Here is a 26,318-nt window from a genome sequence, read left to right as displayed (position 1 = left end):
GTTTTTATTTTCCACAAACATTAGTCAGACACCTGGTTTAAAGGAATAGATAGATAGATAGATAGATAGATAGATAGATAGATAGATAGATAGATAGATAGATAGATAGATAGATAGATAGATAGATAGATAGATAGATAGATAGATAGATAGATGGATGGATGGATGGATGGATAGATATATAGGGATGGATGGATAGATAGATGGATAAACTGATAGATGGATGGATAGATAGTTGGATAAACTGAAAACTGATAGATAGTTGGATAAACTGATAGATGGATGGATAGATGTATAGGGATGGATGGATAGATAGATAGATGGATAAACTGATAGATGGATGGATAGATAGATAGTTGGATAAACTGAAAACTGATAGATAGATAGATAGATAGATAGATAGATAGATAGATAGATAGATAGATAGATAGATATGGATGGATAGATAGATGGATAAACTGATAGATATATAGATAGATAGATAGATAGATAGATAGATAGATAGATAGATAGATAGATAGATGGATAGATAGATGGATAGATGGATAGATAGATAGATATGACCGTGACGTTATAATTAATTTTACTGTGTAGTAAAAGTAATTAAGGCATTTAACAGCAGCGCATCAGAAGTGCAGTCTCCAACCGGAAGCCTTCTCGCACTGAGCGGAAGCCCAGCGGTTCCAGCTGTTATTGTTGACAGACGGAGCTTCGGGGGGAAAATGGCGGTGTCCCGTCGATCCTCGCAGCACCAACAAAGCAGCCTGCAGCCGTCTCCGCGGAACGTCTTGATCGCGTCCCCCCCTCCCGAATCGCCGTCCGCGATTATTCCGGAATCGACGAGTTTGTTGAGCCCCTCGTCTACTGGCGCAGCGGAATGCGGCGGAGCGTTGATGGAGTCCGCAGCGGCCTCCTCCTCCTCCGCCTCTTCCCCGGACCGGCCCGCCCCAGTAACAGCACTGGCCGCCGCCGCGTCGACAGCACCCGGGAGCTCCAGCTGCAGCAGCATTAGTTCAAGCGCGACCGCAGGCAGCCAGAGCCCCGGCTCAGGAGCGACCAGTCCCGGGGAAGCAGTGTGCGGGACCGGCGGGGCGTTCAGAGAGCTATTTGAGGCCTGTCGGAACGGAGATGTCTCGCGGGTGAAAAGGCTGGTGGACTCGGTGAATGTGAACGCCAAAGACATGGCTGGACGAAAATCAACCCCTCTGCATTTCGCTGCAGGTCTATATTTATGTATTTGTCACATACAATGTGTTTTTAAGCATCCTGCTTTGTTTCCTGACCTTATAAAACAACCTCAAACGTCATCTTTGTGGTCTTTAGTTCCACAATAATCTGTTTTATAGAAGCATGAGATTTCAACAAGTATTTATGTTTCTGATAAAATTATGTAACTTACTGTAAATTCACTCACAATAACTGTGTCGTGGCTCGTGGTATAATCTTACATAATGTATCATTTTAAGCAAATCTGCTTGTGTAAAAGAGTTTTTTTTGGTTAATTGGACATGTAATTGTGCAGTCCTGAAAGGAAAAGGACATGGTCTATGAAATAAAATATCGATTCAATGAGTTATAATTTCCAGTATAAATTAAAAAGAAGAAGAAGAAGAAAAAAAGGCTTGCTTTTTAAAATGAACCTTGTAGACAGACAGACATAATAATTAGCTAAATTTATTGGTAATATCTAATTGGGGTGTGTTTTTAATAAAGGACTGGTCATGATTTTGCCTTAAAAGTACAAGTTTTGTGAGTCATACTTCTAATCTGACTAAATTAATTTCTAATGAAGGATACCTGAAAATATTCTAATGACAAGTCCAAAAAGTAAACAAGACCTTTACAAGCTTAAAAAGTTAAGCTGTTACTTTTAGCTCCTACTTCATTCCACATAAACATTACCCATGTTGACACCTCCATATAATGAGATATTTCCAGCATTAGTAAGCATAAGCATGCAGTTTTTCGTGACCTCATATTAATCGAGAGACTATATGGATTATTTGCACTTATACAAAGGTATGTCACTCTGCAGGACAATTTAATTTGTCTAACAAATGACAGCTAGTTATTTAAGTTGATTTGAAAAAATAAATAAGTAATTCACTCAGAATTAGGCTTTTTGTCAGTATCATTAAAGTTCTATCTGGTTTTGTTTAACGAAGAAAATAAAAAGGGTTTTGAAATGTTATGAACATTGTAGTTCACTCTTTTTTGGGTTAACTATAATTTAAAAGATATGCATCTTAACAACATGCACATTCACTGTCTGAAATGTATAATTTTTAACCTAAAATCTTTTCAATAGGCTCGTTAGGTGTAATAAGAGCTGATATGTGAAGAAAAAAAAGAGTTTTTTATTTCATCATATTAGATTCAATGCATTTTAAACTGATTTCCATGTGTGATGTTTGACAGGCTTCGGGAGAAAGGACGTGGTCGAGCATCTGCTGCAGACCGGAGCGAATGTCCACTCCCGCGACGACGGTGGTCTGATCCCGCTCCACAACGCCTGCTCGTTCGGGCACGCTGAGGTGGTCAGCCTCCTGCTGTGTAGCGGCGCGGACCCCAACGCTCGAGACAACTGGAACTACACACCTCTGCACGAGGCCGCCATCAAGGGCAAAATAGACGTGTGCATTGGTACGGATTAATATGAGAAATACTGTGTGTTCATCTGTTTTCAATTATAGTCTAATCAGACCAATACTGATCATTAAAAAAGCTTGAATAATAACAAATTCTTATGGTCACCAATATATGGTACATCCCTTGCTGAAAGGCAATGAATGAGTTGTCTAGTAATGAGTCCCAGTCAACATTGTTTGGAGTTGAGCAGTTGTCTATAGAGCTGTTCCAGCATGCTGCAGAATTGCTGTGTTGTGATAGTAATGTTGTTGTCCTGCGGCCTAAAGTCATCGTGTCCGGCTGAGTACCTCTGTGCTGAGACAGCACTTCAGTGAGAAAAACTGACAGGATCTCTGGTGTTTGCATTATTTGCACAATGAATGGGTTTGTCTGAGTACAGTGTGTACTATTTCTTCGAAGTTATTTGGCAAAGTGTGGAGAGTGACCGTTAGGGATGTGCAATATATTGGTGAAAATATCAGTTTTGGTCAATATTATATATTTTTCTGGTTTGTCTTATCAGGTTTGATATTATGCTGATATTAGAAACGGATAATATCAGGATTTTAAAAAAATATTAGTTATTGTACTGTAAACTGTGCACACTGTCTTTTTATTAAAAAAGATACTGCACATTGTTAGTTCATATTAGCTAATCCCTTAACTAATGTTAATGGATTGGAATGTTTCCTTATTGGAAAGTGTTAGCAAGAATATTTATAGTATGTAGATGGATAACTGTGTGTGTGTATGTGTGTATATATATATATATATATATATATACACACACACACACACACACATACAGGGCCTAAAACTAACTTTTTGCCACACCTGCCAATGGCCGGTGACTTAAGAAAATGTACCGGCCATTGTGGTTGTTGCAAAAACAGGCAGTTATGATTTTAAATACCAGTGAAAATTCATAATTCTCTATTGCAATTTCAATACCACAGCTTAAAACTACTAGCCTAACTAATGTAAATTTAAAACATTATTAAAGACAATAAACAATCAGTAATAAAATAAGAACAAATAATCAAATTACAAGCAAAAGCACAAATAAATACAATATAACAAAGACACAAATGAAATGAGCAAATGTAAAATAACACTGCATAGTCTTCAAGTGGCGAGTGTTCATATACTCACCAACGCATGTTAATTTTAGGCCATGTATATGTGTATGTATATGTGTTTCAATGAGTGACTGTACTAACATTTTAAATTGCAGATCTAGTATGAACATTTTAAGTGACAAAACAGTATAGATATTTATAGTTATTGGCCAAAGTTTAAAATATTATCTGCTTTTTACAGTGTTGCTACAGCATGGGGCTGATCCAAACATCAGAAACACTGACGGCAAGTCAGCTCTGGACCTGGCAGACCCTTCTGCTAAGACCGTCCTCACTGGTGAGACATGCAGTACATACGTACATACAGTACATCTGCTTTACAGTCATTAACAAACACACTCAATCTGATGAGCAGACATGCAAATGCACATTGGGTATGTTTTGCCATGACATAGTTGTCATTTTTGTAGTATGCTGCATGTATATTATTCACAGTAAATAGATTTCCCTAGATTTCTGTCTGCACGGAATGCCTGAATGACTCTCTGCAAAATGTGCAACATAAAACAAAAGTGCCACAATGTTCTGCACTCCAGTCTGAAAAGTGAAGGCCATTATCCATTATTTGATTGGGTGGCCGTATGTCAAAGCATTTGTACACAAAATTGGATTAAAATGCCATCATGATACCACTCGCCCAATTAAACTGTGAAGTTGCAGCAGAACACTTTAATCAATCCATACCGCATACCGTTTCACATGTTAATAAAAAAACTGCGAAATACTGCATAATATAAAGAGTATGCTAGTTTTCCAGTCTGAACATAGCTTCATTACACTGAACACTAAGCATATTCACACACACACACACACACACACACACACACACACACACACACACACACACACACACACACACACACACACACACACACACACACACACACACACACACAAACACACACACACACACACACACACACACACACACACACACACACACACACACACACACACAACTGACACCTCCTGTCTGTTTTTTAGGTGAATATAAGAAGGATGAACTGTTGGAGGCAGCAAGGTGAGCTTATGGCATGATAACTATAATAATTTAATATCAATGTGTTGCTGGAATAAACACTTCTATAATTGGTTTCAAGAGGTTTTTGGATGGCTGTTCACACAACTTGGTTCGATTGTTTGAGTACTTTGGGAAGAATGTGTAGAGCTGTAGGTGCTATATTGGTCATTTGTTGATGTTTAGTAAACTTCAAGAATAGAGCGTTTTTTTCCATTTGGTTTTCAATAGGTTTTTTGGACAATTTGAGTAAAATTGTCCCCTAAGATTACAGAATCCTAAAATTACAGAATATTTCCTTAGTAGTGATAGTACAATGAATTCTTAAATTATATTATATTGTTAAAATATATATCAGACTTTTAAAGTTTTCTTGCTCCCAAAATCAAATTTTTTCTCTCTGATCTTTTAGAATTAAATGGAATTTTTTTGTAACTGTGCCTTGAAAAGACTCGTGACTATGTAAATTGGCTGTGTTTGCATGCGAAATGAGTAACTAAGTCCAATATAGCTGCAGTGGCACCATCCTACAGTAGGTACAGCTCTCAAAACAATCCTAAAGCAAGCCGTTTTTGCAGCTAGGTTTCAATAATTAGTTCAATTTTAAAACTTTCAGTAAGTTTACATTGTGCATTTCAAAAGATGACGTGGTCTCTTTAAGTATATTGGAATCTTCTCTGACTGTCACTGATCCAGAAATGTCTTTTCTCTAAGTTGTCATTCCTAACAGTGTTTCTCCCTCTGTTCGAAAAACATCTTTCTTAGGAGTGGGAATGAGGAAAAGCTTATGGCACTTTTGACCCCACTAAACGTCAACTGTCATGCCAGCGATGGACGCAAGGTAAAAGATCGGAGTTATTTTATTTAATCTGCATACATTTTTCCCGTAATGTTGCTTTTAATATTTGATATACCTTATAAGATGTAAATTCCAAGCATGACTATTTTAGAAAAATGATGTCCGACTTTGTTTCTATACTCTAGTTCTGTTCAAACTCAAATACAGGATGTGATTTCATGCATTTCATTGGTCATGTAAATGATATAGATGTAGGTCAAGGCAATCCTAAATCCGCTTGTTTGAGTTTTTTTCTTTCCGTAATGCTGTGTTTAGAGTAAACAGCTCTGACCTAGTTTTACCCATAATGAGTTTAAGTCTGGATGTATGGTTGATGTCATTTAATAATGTTTGTTTCGAGTCTTAACTGCCCCTTTGTTCACTCTGGACTGCTTTTTAATGTCAGTTATTTTTATAAGGGATTTCAGTTGATCTTTGGTGCTTATTGGATGCACGTCTGACCTTTTATGAAGTTGTAGGTAGAAGCTTGTGATCCATTTCTTTCTTTAATCTCAAAATGATAACAGGACCGTTGATTTCCCCTCAAATCCTCTGTCATCCCTGATCATTTCAGGTCACTTCATTCATCAGATCTCCCTCCAGACCTCAGTGTCTTTATATCAGAAGGGCTTTTTAGGAATGAGTTCACTTTAGTGTTTTTCTTAAATATTTGCTCTTGCTGCTGTTTTTCTTGTAGTGGATGTTGAGTTACTTACTGTAACTCATGCTGTAGTATAGTGATATTATGTATTATTACTATATAATTTTTTAGAGGCTAATACTTCATTTTGGTACCTGTGTGTAAATTGTATAGTGATATAATTTGAGAGTAGTGTGTTTATCATTTTTTTGAACTATTAACCACAATTCACATCAAATACAGTACACTATAGTTGATCTCCAAGCATAAATCGTGCTTGAATGAACTCTTCATAGACATGAATATTGGGAGTGATATCATGCCTTATACGTTGTAAACCTAGAAATAATCTTTGATCCGCTGACATTTTGTTTTACAGTCTGAGATTCTTTGTGTGGCAACATTTATGCAACAAACATAGTATATATGTGGAATGGTATCGTTTTTGATATCTGAGCATGAGCAAAGAAAAGGTTTATAGACCTATGGGATACAAAGAAATATTGTATAAAGTAATTAACTAATTTTGTTTCTCATTTTCTGTCATTAAATTGCCTGTATGTACCGTTCAAAAGTTTGGGGGTTTTAAATAAATTAATACTTTTATTCAGTAAGGACACATTGTAAAGTGTCTTAGGATCTCAGTAAATACATGTACAGAATGTAGGTTGAAATATTTCTATTCATTTCTAAGAATCAGGAAAAAAAGGCAGTTTCTTGAGTAGCAAATCAACATATTACAATGATTTCTGAAGGATCATGTGACACTGAAGACTGGAGTAATGATGCTGAAAATTCAGCTTTGATCTCAGGAATAAATTACACATTATCATAAATGAAAATAGAAAAGCCTTGGTGAGCAGAAAAGATTTCTCTACAACATTAAGAAATCTCACCGACCCCAAACTTTTGAACTGTAGTGTGTATATACAGTATATGTAAGTATTATATCAGCCAATTGAAAATTTCAAATCGATTTTAGCATTATCTTCTTGTGTGAACTGATCAATAAAAATTGAAATATACCTTTTAAAGAAATAATGTTTCTAAAAAAAGTAGCAAAATATTTAAGATATTGTGCTTCATATAGGATGCTTTAGCTGTTATTTTAGGTTTCAAGCATCACAGTTAGCTCTGATGGATAATATGTTAGTTTATAGCTAATTTTTTGTTTTGTTTTTTTTTGTTTTTTGTTCTGGCGACATTCAGTCAACATCACAAAAAATGCTGGTAAGTTTATTTTGTGAAACAGAAATTAGTTTTATTTGGTCTTCTGTGATTTTTTTTTTTCTTTCTTACAATTTGTTTTTGTTAATTTTTGCCCCTAAAAATCCATCCATACGCTGGTTCACACTTAAAATGCACAGAAACCTGCCTTATTTTTCTGCTGGTCACAATCCATCAATCAACCAATAGCTCTGCTAATGTTTTGATGACTCCTGCAGGTTCTGAAAACAAGGCTTTCATTTACCTCTTTTTTCACTCTTTTACAAAACTTCTCTAAACTGTCTTCCTTTGCAAGAACTCCGCCATGTTTTTACCCCTAAACTCCACATCCACGCATCATTTGCTCACGTTTTTGAATCCGTTTGTTTGATTTGTTGTGATCAGCACGCATGCTCCCCACAAAAGTGGTGTTTAACTCCTGATTTCTGATTGACATCCTGTCCTGTTTAGATCCATTGTGTGTTTGTTAGAAACGTTGCACTGTTGCACATTGCTTGTTCTGTACCTTATTTCAGTCCTCATTAATAATGATATGAACATGAATATTGACTCTCCATCCTGCACTGAATAATATAATTCTCTCAGAGAATGCATCATACATTTGAGGCATTTCTTCATTACTAAATGGCTGCGTTGTTGAGATTGGTTGTCATGCTGATTGTTTTGCTGTGGTTGTGTTCAGGCTGTCATAAGGGCATGTCACCATTATTTCTTCATTATTCACTGCATGAACTGAGAATGAATTTGTAACTTTTTTTGTGTGTTTAGACTTTTTAAGTTACTAGTGGTTTGAGTCACTTACAATTCTCTCTTTTTAAAGGGAAAGTTCACCCAAAAATGAAAATTCTTTCATAATTCATAACTCACCCTCATGTCGTTCCAAACCCGCAAGACTTTCGTTCATCTTCGAAACACACAGTAAATGAAGATATTTTTATGAAATCTGAGAGATTTCTGTCTCTCCATTGACAGCTACGCAACTACCACTTTGACGCTTCAAAAAGTTCATAATGAGATTGTAAAATGAATCCATATGAATTGAGCGGTTTAGTCCAAATTTTCTGAAGAGACTTGATCGCTTTATATGAACAGATTTAATTTAGGCTTTTATTCACATATAAACATTGATCAGGAGTAAGCTACGTACTATAGGAGATCGGGCTTTCTGTGCAGCCGCTCCCAGTCCCACTGTGGTTGCTTTTAAATGCGGTCTTAAAACTCACCTTTTAGAAGAGTTTTTTATTTTATTTTATTTTATTCGTTTCTAAATTGTAATACTTTGGGATATTGCTTAAATATAAAATGCGTTACAAATAAAATGTATTATTATTATGATCAGTGAACATAAACAGAAGCTCAACCGAACCTGCTTGACCCGTGAGAACAAACCTCATTGGTTTTTGCGGAAGCTCAAACGTGCTGCGTAACATGAGAATGAACCTGATTGGTTCTTGCGGAAGCTCAAACGTGCTGCGTAACATGAGAATGAACCTCATTGGTTCTTGCGGAAGCTCAAAAGTGCTGCGTAACATGAGAATGAACCTGATTGGTTCTTGCGGAAGCTCAAAAGTGCTGCGTAACATGAGAATGAACCTGATTGGTTCTTGCGGAAGCTCAAAAGTGCTGCGTAACATGAGAATGAACCTCATTGGTTCTTGCGGAAGCTCAAACGTGCTGCGTAACATGAGAATGAACCTGATTGGTTCTTGCGGAAGCTCAAAAGTGCTGCGTAACATGAGAATGAACATCATTGGTTCTTGCAGAAGCTCAAATGTGCTTCGTAACACGCGAATGAACCTCATTGGTTCTCGCATGTCAAGCGAACATGCTTGAGCTTCCGTTTACCACAACTGATGTGTGACTTGAATGTTTACATGTGAATAAAAGCCCAAATTCAATCTGTTCATCTTATAAAGCAATCAAGTCTCTTCAGAAAATTTGGAATAAACCACTCAATTCATATGGATTGGTTTTACAATCTCTTTATGAACTTTTTGAACTGTCAAAGTGTCAGTTGTGTAGCTAATACAGGGACAGAAAGCTCTCAGATTTCATCAAAAATATCTTCATTTGTGTTCAGAAGATGAATGAAAGTCATACAGGTTTGGAACAACGTGAGGGCATTTTTGAGTGAACTATCCCTTTAAGCGATTGAGCTCAAGACAGATTGCAGCTGTAAAGTCCTATTTGCACCAAGAGGCAATAGTGCACAACAGTGACTGCTCACTTTTTAGTGGTGCCACAAAGTATTCCTATTTTTCCCCATTAAAAAAAAAAAAAAAAATCAATAATCTTTCAATAAAGATATCTAAGACATGAACCAATCCAACCGTCTCTGACTGACACTTGAGTTGACATTACAAACTTGCTGGTCTGATTACTTAAGGCAGTGCAATGCAAATTATGTGATTTAATTAAAACACGGTGGTAAAATATAAAACTATTATTGGCTTAGAGTCATCAATTATAAGTATAAAACCAATTAATTTTTAATTTTAATGCAAAATAATGTTGGATAATGACTCCGTTACATCATTTTCAGTGCTTCATGGGAGTTTGTTGTTGGTGCTGAGCTCTTTTGCTTCTTTTTGTTTCTGTTTCTATGGTAACTGGTTATTTTCTCTTATAGTTGGAATCTTCTAGGTTTATGGTAGGGACACTGAATTTTGGCTTCTAGAGAAGCATATATAATGACTTAGAAAGTATAATAGGCATCAGGCTAAGGCATGTGAATTTGACCCAAGTGTTTCACTTTTGGTGTGACCTTTCGTCTGTGATTTGTTCCACTTTTTTGTTTTGTTCTTGGTGCGAGTAGGCTTTTACCTGTTCTTTAAGATCTTTAATCGCATCCGTATATTTACAATTCTATGTGGACTGTAGAAACAGATTTTAGAGGTAATAAAGGCTGTTCACACCAAGGACGATAAATATAATGATAATGATAAAGATATAGTTCTATAAACCGCTCTAAATATAAAAGAATAGCAGATTTCACACCACAACTATAATGATAACGGCACAGAGAAATCATATTGTTGGAATCACTTTCAGAATGTTCTTTTCCAGCTGATGAATGATAAAAACTTGGACAGCCAATCAGAATCCATCCTGCTTTTTAGAGCGCGAGCATTTATAGGGGCCGATTACAAAACTGCAGCACGCTTAGAATAAACCGAATGATATTGTGCGTTTGTGTGGAAACTAATATAGTTATCTTAGTAGTTATCGTTCTTGGTGTGAACGATAGTAACGTTAAAGTTATCGTTCTTCGCCGCTTCTCCATTTGCATCACAAAAACATCAAGAACAAGTTAGCTGTCTAATGTTGGGATGAGTTACAAGCAGGTTTATATAATTGTGTTTGAGTTTGGGTTATGTGAGATGAGCGCTTGTATTGTTGATGATCATTAATTTAGCTCCATTAAGTGAACTGAAAATATTTAGACAGGTTATTCATTTTTCTCTCTTCTTTTCCAGTCCACCCCTCTTCACCTGGCCGCTGGGTATAATCGTGTGCGTATAGTGCAGCTTCTGCTGCAATACGGTGCTGATGTCCATGCCAAAGACAAAGGGTGAGCGACTACTTCTTCCTGACACTGAAGACTGGAGTAATGATGCTGACAATTCAGCTTTGATCACAGGAATAAATTACACGTTAAAATATTAGGGGTGTGAACCTACACTGGTCTCACGGTTCGGTTCGATTACGATTATCATGTCATCGATTCACACTGGCAGTTGAAATCAGCTGCGTAAAACGCAATACGCCCCCAGCAGACGTCGTTCTACACCGTTGAAAAGCGTCGGAAGCAAGTAAGTTAGTACAAAAATGGCGGAGATTTTTTTAACAGATGTTACTGTTCTTGTTAATGAACATAAATTTAACATAGTAAATCTGCATCTAACTCAAGATAATACTATATTGTCAACTCACTGTCATATATGCGTTTCGAGACAAAACATATAATATTAATATTGCAGCCTGCGCTGCAAACTGTGCTGAAGATACATTCCATCAAAGTTAGGCAACACAAACCTGTTTCAAGACTTGAAACATGCAGAAACTAAGAAATTAATTCAGGTTTGTTTATCAGTTCCATAGCTACGCTAACTTCCGCTGGAATTGTCGGATGGGAACCGTCCGTAGCCTTTCATAAATAAGAGTTAAATTTTTTGAACGCATCCGGATGACCAACGGACACGATTTTCTTCGCACCGCACTCGTTCGGACCCGTTTCGGACCCATTCGCATGCGGTCTGCGAATCTCCATAGGAAATGACTTCCGGCCGTATCAGAGCCATATCGGAGCTGATTTCAACTGCCAGTGTGAAGGCGGCGTAACGATCATCCATTTATAATCACGCGTAACAACACAGAATAATTGTAATTTGACCATCGGGTTCGGATACTTAAATCAGCTCTATGTGTGCGTGATGTCTTCTCCAGGTCTTGCTTACCAGGTTGTTCATTAGAGCCGAAATGTGCCCAGAATAGATGTAGGCTTTTAAAGTATTCGGAGCATTTTTAATTACTCGCACTCGCGTCTCGCCTCCCTTTGCTATTGTATGCTACCGCGACAAAGCACACACGCGACAAATGACGTCAGAAAAGCGTCAGTATAATCGGTTATGGTCTATTACTGAACCGATACCGAATCGTCCTCGTCTGCATCGTGATGCATCGTAGAAACGATTAATTTCGACACCCCTATAAAATATATTTTAAGTTCTTTAATAAGTTTATTTAATAAGTTCTTTTAAATCTTAATGTTTAAAAATATTACATGATCATGTAAATGCAGCCTTGGTGAGTGCACACCTGCCTTGTTTGGTTCGATTGAATCGAACTCTAGTTCGTTTACCCCCTTGGTGCGGACATTTTGGGCAGGTGTGAATACAGCAATCGAACTCGGGTGCGGACCAAACAACAGAACCGAGACCCAGCTGAAGAGGTGGTCTCGGTACGGTTCCAAACGAACTCTGGTACGGATCGTTTACAGTGTGAACATGAACCGACCCAATTGCAAGAAAGCACTGCGCCTTTGAGTTAACGGGCTTCCGTAGTCGGAGTTGCATTATGGGAAAGTGATCTGTTGTAGCCTACTACATTCCATTCCGGCGCGCTGTCTGGCCACATGATACTGTTGCGCGTCTTTCTGCGCGTCGTGTGTGCATCATTGGAATGGAATGAATGAATGAATGACTTACAGGGCTGTCAAGTGTCACGCATTGAGCGTGACAGTCACTCATTTCGGTCTTTTGTCACGCTCTCCCGCCACACATTGTATTTCTCACGCTGAAAAACTATTTGTAATATATTTAATATGCAGCAGCGCCCAAAACTCTGGCCGCGCCGCTCTCACTGTGGAACCGGTAGGAATCAAGCGCGTCTCCTCTGGTGTTGTTAGCCAATCAGAAAATAGCACTATTGTGCAAGATTTAACGCAACAACCAATGACACCGCGTCGGCACGACACACGTGTGGTTTTGTTTACAAATTTTGGTTCACTTGCAAAAAGAGCAGTGTGAAAGCGAACCGTACCAAAAAAAAAAAATTTTTTATTTGGTCCGGACCAAAGCAAGTGAACTATCGGACTTTCCTGGTGTGAATACACCCTAAAGAGACTCTTTCAAAAACATAAAACAACAACCCCAAACTTTTGAATAATATTACTATTGTATATGTGTATATATAATACATAATATTTGATTGCATATATTATTTATTTAAAAAAATCTGCTCTGAACAATTAGACCAGGGACGTGTATTAACACAAGGTATACGAGGTCATCAATGTTTTATCATGATCTTTTGATAAATTCTGAAATAATCTTTTTTTCCTGTATCCCTCTCTCTCTCTCTCTCTCTCTCTCTATCAGTGGTCTGGTTCCTTTGCACAATGCCTGCTCTTATGGTCACTACGAGGTCACAGAGCTCCTGTTAAAGGTAAATGGAATAATCCAGCCAATACTTACTGATTGAAATATATATGCTCCTCCAGCACAGATGCTTGATTGTTTTGATTCTGAGTTTCTGTTTATTGTGATTGACGGTTTCCTGTATGTCTCTCTCTCCCAGCACGGGGCGTGCGTCAACGCCATGGACTTATGGCAGTTCACCCCGCTGCACGAGGCGGCCAGTAAGAATCGAGTGGAGGTGTGTTCACTGCTGCTGAGTCACGGCGCCGATCCCACACTGCTCAACTGCCACGGCAAGAGCGCGGTGGATGTGGCGCCCACACCTGAGCTTAAAGAGAGACTCACCTGTAAGTGCAATTCACCCTGCATCCACTTATTTCAATATTAGTTGCAATCATTTGACCTTTTGCGATTTTTCCTTCGTCCAGATGAGTTCAAAGGACACACGCTTTTGCAAGCGGCCCGTGAGGCAGACATGGCAAAGGTCAAGAAAACGGCTCAAGAGATCATCAGCTTCAAACACCCTCACTCACACGACTCCGCTCTGGTCAGCGCAGGACATGATCTCTGAAATGCTGAGGGTTTTAATGATGTGTTTATTAAGATCTCTAACCGTTTTTGTTCGCAGCACTGCGCCGTAGCGTCTCCTCATCCCAAACGGAAACAGGTCACAGAGCTGCTCCTGCGGAAAGGTGCCAACATTCACGAGAAGAACAAGGAGTGAGTGTTCCACTTTGTTAGATACATTTGAATCTCTTGGTTTCTGTTTGTCACATTCACTTATTCTTTCTTCCTCTAGTTTTATGACTCCGTTCCACGTAGCGGCTGAGCGGGGTCATAATGATGCGCTTGAAGTCCTGCAGAAACATGGAGCGAAGGTACCAGCATGGGATATGTTCCAGGATCTAGTGAGCTGCTTTGCTATATGCCGTCTACTTTGGCAGCTGCTTTCATCTTCAACTATATAAATATATCTGTTATCTCATACCCTACACTGAATATTTTCAATGGGATAATTTGGGACTTCTTTTTTTAATAAATCAAATTGTAAATGTTAAAACAATGATGCATACAAATTTTGGTAACACTTTGCAATAAGGTCTCATTTGTTAACATTAGTTAATGTATTAACCAACATGAACTTATTATGAGCAATACATTTGTTATTGTGTTTGTTAATCTTTAACGTTAGTTCAAATACAGCTGTTCATTGTTTGTTCGTGTTTGGTCACAGTGCATTAACTAATGTTAACAAATACGACTTTAGATTTTAATAATGTATTAGTAAATGTTGAAATTAACAGAGATAAATAAATGCTGTTAAAGTGCAGTTCATTCTTAATTTCAAGGTAACTAATGTAGGTAACTAATGTTGACTAATGAAATCTTATTGTAAAGTGTTACCAAAATTTTATATACTGTACTATAATTATGATATATACTATATAACAATGGCTTTTCACTATATAAATTCCCTCAAAATGCAGAATATTTGCACACAAATATTGAGTGAAATTTTGCCATTTTTAAATAGGAGCTATTTTCTAAGTTTGGGGTCGGTATGATTCTCTTCTGCTCATCAAGGCTGCATTTGTTCAAAAATAGTAAAAACTGTAAAATTGTATTACTATTTAAAATAACTGTTTTCTATTTGAATATATTGTAAAATGTAATCTATTAATGTTTTCAGCATCATTACTGCAGTCTTCAGTGTCACATGATCCTTCACAAATCATTCTGATATGTTTCTAAACAGTTGTGCTGATTAATATTTTTGTGGAAATGTAATACTACTACAAGCTGACCACACACTTTTGAACTACTTTATCTTTATAATAAACCTTTTTCACTGAGCTTTGTGAGTGTGTGTGTTCAGGTGAATGCTGTGGACACACTGGGACAGACAGCTCTGCACAGGGCGGCCCTTGCTGGCCACATCCAGACTTGCAGACTATTGCTGAGTTATGGAGCCGACCCGTCAATCATTTCATTGCAGGGCTTCACAGCTTCACAAATGGGCAATGAAGCCATTCAGCAAATACTTAATGGTAGTATTACTTCCGTTACTCTGAGCTTTATTTCCAGTATGATTCATGAATTTTCTGTGACTGAACGCTAAAGATGTCCTTAATCTGTAATGATTTTCCTGCATTTATTTCTCCAGAGAACATTCCTCCCCGTAATTCGGATGTGGATTATCGTTTTCTCGAGGCTGCTAAAGCTGGAGACCTTGACACAGTGAAGGTAAATAACAGTTAGCAACTTTAAAGTTAACATGTTCAAAATCCATTTCACTTCAGCAATGTGACGTTAAAAGGACTTTTTTTTTGCGATTTTATCCATCAGGAAATCAATAGCTATGTTTACTTGAACTCAAATAAACTTCTTATCGTATTGATGGCTTAATCGGACTGAAAAGCCTTCATGTAAACACCTCGACCAATCTGATTGAGCTCAATTTGAATGAAATTTTGATCGTATTGAAAGAGATGCTGTGGACCTAAATTAATAATCTGATCAAGAGTGGTGCAAGTATGACGTCAGAGCCAAGATGATGTTTTCTTTTATTTACTATAGTAAAATAAGGTCTTTGGTAAACATAACTCGATGATACTTGTTCTACAAACTAAATTACACACACACTTTTTTTTTCTAATAAATAACTAGATTAGAACTTTTGGGGTGTGAGTGTGTCCAGTTTATGTTTATGCAAAACATATTGTCGAGTTAGTTAACCGCAGACCTTATTTAAAAAATAAAATAAAACATTTTAAAAACCCCATAGGAAAATCTCAAAGGAACCAGCAGCGAATTAGACTTCTGGGGAAAATTGTTTCATGTAAACATACCTAATAAATTATTATTATTCATTTGATGGTGGTTTGTGAAGGAAAATGTTTCTGTGTGTCTTCCATAGCAACTGTGCTCCCCTCAAAACGTGAACTGTCGTGATCTGGAGGGCCGTCACTCCACTCCGCTGCATTTTGCTGCAGGCTACAACCGTGTGGCTGTGGTGGAATACCTGCTGCATCATGGGGCCGACGTGCACGCTAAAGATAAAGGGTACGATCATCTTCCTCTGAGTCATCATTAGCTTGATTGTTGGCATTATCTGACCGTCACTGACTCTCTATCATTCTCTTGATCAGTGGTCTGGTTCCTTTACACAACGCATGTTCGTATGGTCACTATGAGGTGGCAGAGCTGCTGGTGAGACATGGAGCGTCTGTAAACGTGGCGGACCTTTGGAAGTTCACACCACTACATGAAGCTGCAGCCAAGGGCAAATATGAGATCTGCAAACTACTGCTCAAGGTTTGATATCTCAGATGGAGAAATTCATGCACATGTTAGCCTCATAATGAATATCATGATTGTGTGGGAATTTGCATATCGTTGAGACGCTCACTTCTTATTTTGCCACACTCTACATTTCACTTTCGGCTCACAAATACTATTGAATAAACAATCCCATGTTTCGTAGCTTATGGGTGAATAGAATATAGTAGAAGAGAATTAATATAGTGTTATCTAATGTCCTGTATTTATTTGGGATTGTGTGTGTGTGTTTTTCATATTTAAATTAGTCAAATTCTAGATAAAAATGTGACTTTTTGGAATATATAAATTGTATAAAAATTTTGTAATAGTATTTTAATATGGATAATGATATTTTAATATTTATAAATACATAAATATATGTAAATATATTATAGTTTTTATTAATTTAAAATAAAAAAACAGTGTCCTATAAATATCTTTTAAAAAACAAATTAAGATTTGAACATATTTGTTGGGTAAGAATTTTCTTGTTGAGAATCTCATTAAACATTTTAGCTGCCATTTAGATTAAATCCAATTAAACCATTCACCAGTCATTTTACGTGCATGCTACTTTTTCCTCACTTAAAGGTGAAATCAACTTTAAAATGTTTTGCCCTTTTTTTGCGATCTTAAATCATATCTACTCTCTCTTTAGCATGGCGCTGACCCATCTAAGAAGAACCGCGATGGCAACATGGCTCTGGACATGGTGAAGGACGGAGACACGGACATCCAGGACCTTCTGCGTGGAGACGCTGCTCTGCTGGATGCCGCTAAGAAGGGCTGTTTAGCTCGCGTACAGAAACTCTGCAGCCCTGAGAACATCAACTGCAGAGACACACAGGGCAGGAACTCCACACCACTGCACCTGGCAGGTAACGTGTTTTCTCTCATTGAACACGCGTTCATCTCGTCTGTCTGCTGTTTTAATGATGAATTAATTCATTTTTGATCAGCTGGTTACAATAACCTGGAGGTGGCCGAGTATCTCCTGGAGCACGGAGCGGATGTGAACGCTCAGGATAAAGGAGGACTGATCCCTCTGCATAACGCTGCTTCATATGGGGTGAGAGAACGGGGTGTGGGAACGTCAAAGTCTGCATAAATAACTTTTTCTTTAAAGGATTGGTTTCGTAGAATACTTACACCAGTCTTCAATGTCACATGATCCTTCAGAAATCATTCTAATATGCTGATATCTGATTTGCTGCTCAAGAAACATTTATTATTATGATCATTGTTGGGAACAGTTTAATGTTTTTGTGGAAACGGTGATACATTTTTGTGTTCCAAGATTCATTAAGAACTAAAGTTATTTAAAATAGGAACCATTTGTAACATTATAAGTGTTTTTACTGTCACTTTTGTTTAATGCATCATTACTGAATACAAGTAATCATTTCTTTAAAAAAAAAAAAAAAAAGCATGTGATACCTGTATATATTACAATTTAATTTAATAATAAGATATGAGATTGCTTAGAATTGCACAAAAAAATTACAATTTTATACAATATTCTCACATTTTTATTAAGGATTTAACTATATTATCTATTTACTCATATTATTTGTGAAAACCGAAAACTTCAGCACTCTGAAGTTTCTGTAAATGTGGACATAATTATTAGCAAATGCACATATTTGCAAAATGGCTAAATATCAGGTGATTGGTCTGTCTAGCAGTAGATCATATACAGGGCTTGACATTAGCTTTTTTGCTCACCAGCCACTCATAAATTGGCAGCAGGCTGCTGTCACTTTAAGACCTGACACACAGATCCATTATACTGTTACACATGCGTTTTCTTTCTCGACTGTTTACATTCACTTAAAATTAAACTGTGTTTACGTGAATGCTCGCCAAGACATTCGCATGTTGACATAATTGTGTGTGTATTTGACTGTTTAAGCGCAAGAAGCAGCGAAAAAGAACTAAATTTAATACTGAGCGACGGCTTTATGTGCTGCGCTTTGAGTGTGAGCACAAAATCTGCAGGATGAGTAAAATAATGCGCAATACGTTCAATCCCACACCAAAATTCAAGCACTGTAACACCAACAGTATTCATCCGGAGCAAATGAAGTGAGTGAGAGAGGAGAGGCGAGTTTGTGTGTAACTCGCTGTTGGAGAGATGAGACGGCAAGAGAAAGCGCAGCTGATATTGTGTGTAATTGTGATAATAGTATAGTAACACTACATTGCACTTAATTTATTATTTCAGATGCCTTTTTAAAAAACTACAATTAAAAAATGTATATAATATACATGAAATTCAACCCGCTAAAGTGGCTAATAGGAGTGACTGCGTTACTCGCCACTGATGAAATACACTCACATTTAGCAGATTGGCGGGTGTTAATGTCAAGCCCTGCCCATATGAATTTGTATCCAGTGCTGAACAGCAATATTGAATCATGACATTAATACTGCTTCTATAATTGCCTTCTCTCCTGTTCTGTCCAGCATGTGGATATTGCTGCCCTCCTGATCAAGTTTAACACGTGCGTGAATGCGACAGATAAGTGGGCGTTCACTCCGCTGCACGAGGCTGCACAGAAGGGCCGTACACAGCTGTGTGCACTGCTACTGGCACACGGTGCTGACCCCACCATGAAGAACCAGGAGGGACAGACCGCTCTGGACCTGGCCACGGTAAACAACCCTACCAGAACTGTTAGATAATACTCTACTTAAGAAAATATCAGTGTTGACTTGACTTTAAGATGAGGGATTGATCCTGGAAGATAAACTTCCAAACTAAAATTGCAATTTGCAATGAAAATGTTAAAGGAAAGTGAAAATGTATGCATTTACATGTATTCATTTAGACTTTCAAGAGGAATTTAACTAGCAATTGTGCGAATGCTTTGTAAAACATTTACTTCTTAAATATGCTTCTACTTATGGCATGTTTCTGAAATAACAGAACTTGTGAATAACAGATTTGATTGAATTGTGGAAAATTAGGCTGCAATATTATTGGTCAATGTTTTTTCACCACTTATGTGAACAGAAAAAAAAAAAGTTGTTTCAGTGGTGGAGAATTTTTTTACTTTTAACATTCATATTTAACATTTCTGCATTTAGTAGACTTTTTTTATCCAGCAGACACAACTTGCAAAAAAGGAACAAAGCAATTAGTCAAAAAGCCAAAAAATAATCGTAATGAAGATTTTAAAAACATAACACAGTAAAGTCCAATTCATTAACATTAGTAAATGCATTAGCTAACAAGAAATGACAATGAGTAAATAATTTTTTACAGCATTTTTTCATTTGTTAATGTTAGTTAAAAAATATAATTCTTAAAATATAATTCTTAAAATATATTTCTTCATTGTTTGTTCATGTTAGTTCACAGTGCATTCACAATTGTTAACAGACACGACTTTAAAATGTATTAGTAAGTGTTGATATCAACATTATCTAAGATTAACAAATAGCCTGGCATGCCAGACCTACATCAAGATGTTAGGTCTGGGAACTCTCCATTGACATGCCTCAATCCGAGGGGCGGGATAAACGGTTACCTTTCAAAATCCCTCTGCACGCAATAGGATAGCACTACAACCAACCAGAGCAACGAACGGTTGTGGATGAGTGAGTCCCATGAGTTTTTCCACCAGCGGAGCTAATTGATATATTAAGAGTGACGTTCTCTTAACTCCAAGTCCTCCAGAGTCGCGGCCAAAGCCGATTCGAAAGACCGCTGCATCTTCATTGTTTTCAAGTAGCAGGGAAATCACCTATGGAAATCACGCGGAACGTCATGAACTGTGCCGTCATTGTGTTAAGCCCGCCCGCCGACTCTATACACGATGTGATTGGCCCGACCAGTTTTTGGTTTTTCCAGCTCAAAAGCCTATGGAGAGTTGCTAGACCACACTGGCTGCGAAATAATTTTCGCTGCCGCTAGGGTGCGTCGAGATTTCTAGGCTAATTAACAAATGCTGTAGATCTATTTTTCATTATTAATTAATGTTTGCTATAGTAAACTACTGTTACCAAATATAACCTTATAGTAAAGTGTTACCAACATTACACAGATGAATAATGCACAATATGACCAGAAACATGTTGTAATAAATTTAAAAAAAGGTTGATTTAGATTTTTGGATTTCGTGTTCACTAGTAAGGTGCTGATACATCTGTGTTTATCAGGCCGATGACATCCGTGCGTTGCTGATGGACGCGATGCCTCCTGATGCTCTTCCCAGCTGTTTCAAACCACAGGCCACCGTCCTCAGCGCCGCTCTGTCACCCGCGTCCACGCCCTCCTGCCTCTCTGCTGCCTCCAGCATCGATAACCTGGCCGGGCCGCTCTGCGACGGGGCCAGTGGAGGGGCTACAGGACCTGCGGATGGAGCCTCCGGAACTGATCGGAAGGAAGGAGATGGTGAGAAAGATGAAGATGTTGTGAAAAGAAGTTAGTGAAAAGAAACAATGACTCTGCCTCATAAGAGTCATTCATTCAGGAATCACACCGTATTGCTTTGATTCTCTAAAAAGAACCACTTCATAGCTTGTTCCTGAACCAGATTACACTGATCACCGGTGTTGGGGTTTATGCATCACAAGTAACGAGATTACTTATATATATATATATATATATATATATATATATATATATGTGTGTATATATATTATCAAAATTTTCTTCTTTAAGTGAACTATTAAAGTGACGCATTACTTTTAAATTTATAGTAGTTAATGTCTTTGAATAAGTTACTTTGTTTTTCCATTTATTGACTGACAGCTCTCCTTTTCCCATGTTGAGAGAAATGGGGAGTAAGTGTAGAGGCGTCGTGTGCGCTGTGTAAACATGATGGTTATTGTAGTTCTAGACTAAGTGTGAGCACATCTCACTTGCACAAAAACAGATTCAGTATTCCTCAAAATGAATAAAAACAGGCAAATGCAAACTTAGAATATTATGCAAACCTGCAATAATTAAATGTTAAATAATCTCACTTTATCAACCAATTAATAAGGAAAACTGACTCTATTTAATCATCATATTTGTTTCTTTTTATTATTTTTAATGCTAAAGTAAGAATCTTAACTTCATTTGTTTCGCTTATTCACTTCACTTTTAGTGGGAAATGGCTTTTACATTTGGCAAAAATAAAAGTTTTATTTTTAAACAAACAAGCCCAGCCCAGCTGAGAAAAAGTTGCAAAAAAAGTAACGTAGCAAATTACTTTCCATAAAAAGTAACTAACACAAGTTAGTTACTATTTAGGGAGGAAAGCAATATTGTAATGCATTACTTTTAAAGTAACTTTCCCCAACACTGCTAATCATGCTGTATGACTATGATTCACTAAAAAGTACTGCCTTTTTAAAAACATTTGGTCTGCAGTCAAACTACACTGATCGCATTGATTTATTCAAAAGAGTTCGGGTATTAGACTTACTTCTGCTGCTGCTGAATAGTATTTCAGTGAACACTGTTAGACTATTTCAGATCATCAATTTGCTCACATTGGTAGAGGAATGAAAGTCTGAGTAAAATTCAAAAATTATTTTTGTACCGTAGCTGTCCTAGATATGAACATCTCACAATTCCTGAAGAGTCTGGGGCTTGAACACTTGAGGGACATCTTCGAGAGGGAACAGGTGAGAAAGACAGAACTCTTTTTTTTATTTCTTATAGTGCAATGTTTTTTCGTGTTTGTAACGGTGTTTCCTTTTTCCATTAGATCACTCTGGACGTGTTGGCTGACATGGGTCACGAGGAGCTCAAGGAGATCGGCATCAATGCTTACGGACACCGTCATAAACTCATCAAAGGCATTGAGAGGCTTCTGGGAGGACAGCAGGGTCAGAGTCTATCTCATAAAACATCAGTTCTGCTGCTCCTGCTTGCATCGGTATATTTTTTTTAGATTTGAATCTTGTTATCTATAATGCCACAGGTGCAAACCCATACCTGACCTTCCACTGCACCAATCAGGGCACAGTTTTGATTGACCTGGCTGTGGATGATAAAGAGTTTCAGTCCGTTGAAGAAGAGGTAAAACATGAACACTTTTGGGCTGTTTCAAATATCCGTCAGCTTGGGCTCTGTGTGATGGGTGTTTGTTTTTTTGGTCACAGATGCAAAGCACAATTCGGGAGCACAGGGATGGAGGAAACGCGGGTGGCGTTTTCAGTCGATATAATGTCCTCAAGGTAAACTAGACGTCATATTAGTCATATTTAACTGATCTGAAATAGGTATTGCTGTCCAAAAGAGTATTACATAAGCATATTGTATGATCTTTTTTTTTAATATAGAAACATATCTTAAAGACTTAGTTGACCCAAAATTGAAAATTCTGTCATCCTCATGTCGTTCCAGACCCATAAGACTTGTTGTTCTCTGGAACACAAATTAAGATATTTTTTATGAAATCTGAGAGATTTCTTTCCTTCCATTGAAATTCTATTCACCCAAAGCTCTGACGGTTATGAAGAGATCGTAAAAAAAAAATTATGTGAATTTTGTGGTTTAATCCAAGTCTTCTGAAGAGACATGATCGCTTTATATCATTTAATTTAGGCTTTTATTCACATACTGTATAAACATTGATCAGCAAACATAAAATCAAGCTCAACTATATTTGCTTGATGCACGCGAGTAAACCTCATTGGTTCTTGCAGAAGCTCAAACTTGCTGCGTAACACGAGAATGAACCTGATTGGTTCTCAAGCTTGAGGTTCCTTGACCAAATTTGAATGCTGTAAACATAGTTTGAAACAAAATAATGTTGAAGACGAAAGTCTTATGGGTTTGGAGCGATATGAGGGTGAATAAATGACAGAATTTTAATTTTTGGTCTGTTTTACTCTTGAGCAAAATCTAACTGAAATTGTCACGTAGATCCAGAAGGTGGTGAATAAGAAACTGAGAGAGCGATACACACACAGGCAGAAAGAGATTGCAGACGAGAATCACAACCACCACAATGAGCGAATGCTGTTTCACGGTAAGTGCAGAACTCACTTGTCCTATGAATTGAAAACATGTTTAGACAAATGAAATGTAAAGAATAAAAGTAATTTTATTCATAAATTTATAACTTCAGTTTCATTTCAGTTTTTATATTTAGTGCATAAATTGTAGGGCTCATTGATATAAACAATATATTACCTTGTAAGGACACAAAGAAAATGGTCTATTCTAAGATTTACCTTTTTGCCCCAATGTAATTATCCTCATACTGTGATTTTTTTTAAATGCTTTATGTATATATATGTGTGCGTGTGCGTGTGTGTGTATGTGTGAATTGAATTCTTTTGAATTTTCTATTCATCAAAAAATCCTAAAAAAAAAAGAAAAAAGAAGCCATGCAGCAATAACTGTTTTCTACATTGATATAATGACACTGAAGACTGACTGCTGCTGAAAATTCAACTTAGCATCTCAGGGATAAATTATATTTTAAAATATATTGAAATGCAATCCATTTTAATTGTAAAAAATATTTCAAAATATTACTGTTTTTACTGTATTTTTGATCCAATAAATTCAGCTTTGATTAGCGTAAGAGACTTCTTACAAAAAACATTTGTTTGAGCTGCTTATTGTTAATTTATTTAGTTTTGGTAGGCCATTATTTTTATCCCTTATAAGACCACAAATCTTACCATCTGCCTATACAAATTAAATTATTAATACCAAATGACCTTCAAAGTTCAAGTTAAAAGTAGTTTCTGTCATTGAAATGTGCTGGAAATGCATCACTGCCATATGTTGCCATGAATTGCATTTTGCTTTGAGTTGATATGAATTTAGTTGTTTTCTTTATCATAATCCTAAGCATGTTTTGTTTTTTCAGGATCTCCGTTCATAAATGCCATCATCCATAAAGGATTCGATGAGCGTCATGCATATATCGGTGGCATGTTTGGAGCTGGCATATATTTTGCAGAGAACTCCTCTAAGAGTAACCAGTATGTCTATGGCATCGGGGGCGGCACTGGCTGCCCCACTCACAAAGACCGTTCCTGTTACGTGTGCCACAGGTACATGAACACACCTGATACAATAAGAGATGCAACATAAACATGCACAAGTGGATGTTTTTCATGTTCATGTGTTGATTTCCCACAGGCAAATGTTGTTCTGTCGTGTGACATTGGGAAAGTCCTTTCTGCAGTTCAGCGCCATGAAGATGGCCCACGCTCCCCCTGGACATCACTCTGTGATCGGCCGTCCCAGTGTCAACGGCCTGGCCTACGCTGAGTACGTCATTTACCGTGGAGAACAGGTACGCCAAAGACCAATGATAATTCCAAGTTGTTTAACAGCCTAGGCAAACTTTTCTGGAAAGCTTGCTTTGATAAGTTGCTTCATTTTTGCTAGATTTTGGTAGTATATCAAGCCTTTAGTGTAACCGTAGTGTGTTAGGGCCGGTTCACACAGAATGCATTTTTGCTGTTAAAAACACCAAGCGCAGGCTAGGTCTAGAGATGCATTTTTAAAAAGCTGAACTTATTTTAACTTGAGCTCTGTTTTTAGAGTGGCATGAGATGCAAACGCAATGGTTAAACACGTCCACCTAGTACGTTTACACTGAAAAACAATGGAAAAGTAACGCAGTGGAATGAAAAAAAACATATTCTGTGTAAATGGCCCTTTAAAGGTGCAATGTGTAATATTTCTGAGGATCTATTGACAGAAATGCAATATAAGATCCATAACTATGTTTTCAGTGGTGTATAAAGACCTTGCATAATGAACCGTTATGTTTTTATTACCTTAGAATGAGACATTTAATTATATCTCCATAACCGCGGGCGCCCCCTTCTATGGAGGTCGACATATTGTGTCATGTTTCTACAGTGGTCCTAAACGGACAAACGCGTTTGGTTACTATTTTGCTCTTTGTGCAAGGAAGCAAGCTTAGTTCAGCGAATTAAAAACTGACACAATGATGAACAAGTAACAATAATATTCGCAATAACATATAGTTTTACTGAATAATTAAGTAAACATAATTTATTAATTTATCCTTGTAAAGAAACCTCACTGCTGAACTGGCTACTCTCTGCTGTCTCAGACGATGACATATTTTCCTGTCGGCCACCGTAACTTTTGTTGGTTGCAATTCGTAACCTCGCCACTAGATGCCGCTAAAAATCACACACTGCACCTTTAATGTGTTTTGTTGTTGTTTGTTTTCCAGGCCTATCCAGAGTATCTCATCACTTATCAGATAATAAAGCCGGACAGCACGCCTCAGTCCTCCACAGGAGCGGAGCAGAAGTCATAGTCAGAACACTGCGTTTCTACACACACTCACTCACTCACTCACTCATTCTTTCTCACTCTCGTTGCACAAAGGAAATGTGAACTTTCCCATGTACCCACGTCTTACCCATGGAATTCCCATGTATGAATTATGAATTTGCACTTTTAAAAACAAGTTACTTAAGTTATTTGAAAATAGTTGCAATTGTGAAGTCTAATGTACAGGTAGTATAAAGAAAACATGTAAAACTGACTGTTTAACAATGCTATTTGAGTTGTATTTTAATGGAACTTTTTTTTGAGTCTGTTCATTTCTTTTAAATAAATCTCATCAACAGGACTCATTCA

At 37.3% G+C, this 26,318-nt stretch overlaps 1 protein-coding gene across 8 annotated transcripts; it reads left to right on the top strand.

Annotated features, from left to right (window-relative positions):
- The first annotated feature begins 662 nt into the window (after nucleotides 1-662).
- tnksb (tankyrase, TRF1-interacting ankyrin-related ADP-ribose polymerase b) lies at nucleotides 663-26,318 on the top strand. Of its 8 annotated transcripts, none has more exons than XM_077241732.1 (28): nucleotides 666-1,221; nucleotides 2,419-2,643; nucleotides 3,949-4,044; nucleotides 4,752-4,788; nucleotides 5,551-5,626; nucleotides 7,473-7,493; nucleotides 10,967-11,061; nucleotides 13,370-13,436; nucleotides 13,569-13,755; nucleotides 13,837-13,955; nucleotides 14,037-14,128; nucleotides 14,208-14,286; nucleotides 15,285-15,456; nucleotides 15,573-15,652; nucleotides 16,326-16,471; nucleotides 16,558-16,723; nucleotides 17,388-17,607; nucleotides 17,689-17,798; nucleotides 19,196-19,384; nucleotides 20,894-21,128; nucleotides 22,272-22,351; nucleotides 22,435-22,555; nucleotides 22,651-22,748; nucleotides 22,832-22,906; nucleotides 23,598-23,703; nucleotides 24,556-24,742; nucleotides 24,831-24,987; nucleotides 25,906-26,318. In XM_077241732.1, exons 1-28 carry the CDS (start codon nucleotides 723-725, stop codon nucleotides 25,990-25,992), a joined length of 3,822 nt encoding a protein of 1,273 aa, XP_077097847.1. In that variant the 5' UTR covers nucleotides 666-722; the 3' UTR covers nucleotides 25,993-26,318. The 8 variants fall into 8 exon arrangements, with proteins under 8 accessions (XP_077097846.1, XP_077097847.1, XP_077097849.1 ...); XM_077241730.1 differs by having other exon boundaries at nucleotides 680-1,221; nucleotides 22,435-22,605; nucleotides 22,689-22,748; XM_077241728.1 differs by having other exon boundaries at nucleotides 680-1,221; nucleotides 14,208-14,316.

This window comes from Siphateles boraxobius, unplaced genomic scaffold (assembly GCF_051911475.1).
Source record: "Siphateles boraxobius isolate OS27281-9 unplaced genomic scaffold, OSU_SipBor_1 24, whole genome shotgun sequence".
NCBI classification, from domain to species: domain Eukaryota; kingdom Metazoa; phylum Chordata; class Actinopteri; order Cypriniformes; family Leuciscidae; genus Siphateles; species Siphateles boraxobius.
The sequence above is the reverse complement of the archived record's forward strand: the minus strand, read 5'-3'. Positions and strand labels throughout refer to the sequence as shown.

Coding starts and splice junctions, on each gene's coding strand:
- tnksb (XM_077241727.1), top strand. CDS start 723: ATGGCGGTGTCCCGTCGATCCTCGCAGCACCAACAAAGCAGCCTGCAG. Junction 21,129..22,271: donor TGATCGGAAGGAAGGAGATG/GTGAGAAAGATG, acceptor TTTGTACCGTAG/CTGTCCTAGATATGAACATC. Junction 22,907..23,597: donor GTCGATATAATGTCCTCAAG/GTAAACTAGACG, acceptor ATTGTCACGTAG/ATCCAGAAGGTGGTGAATAA.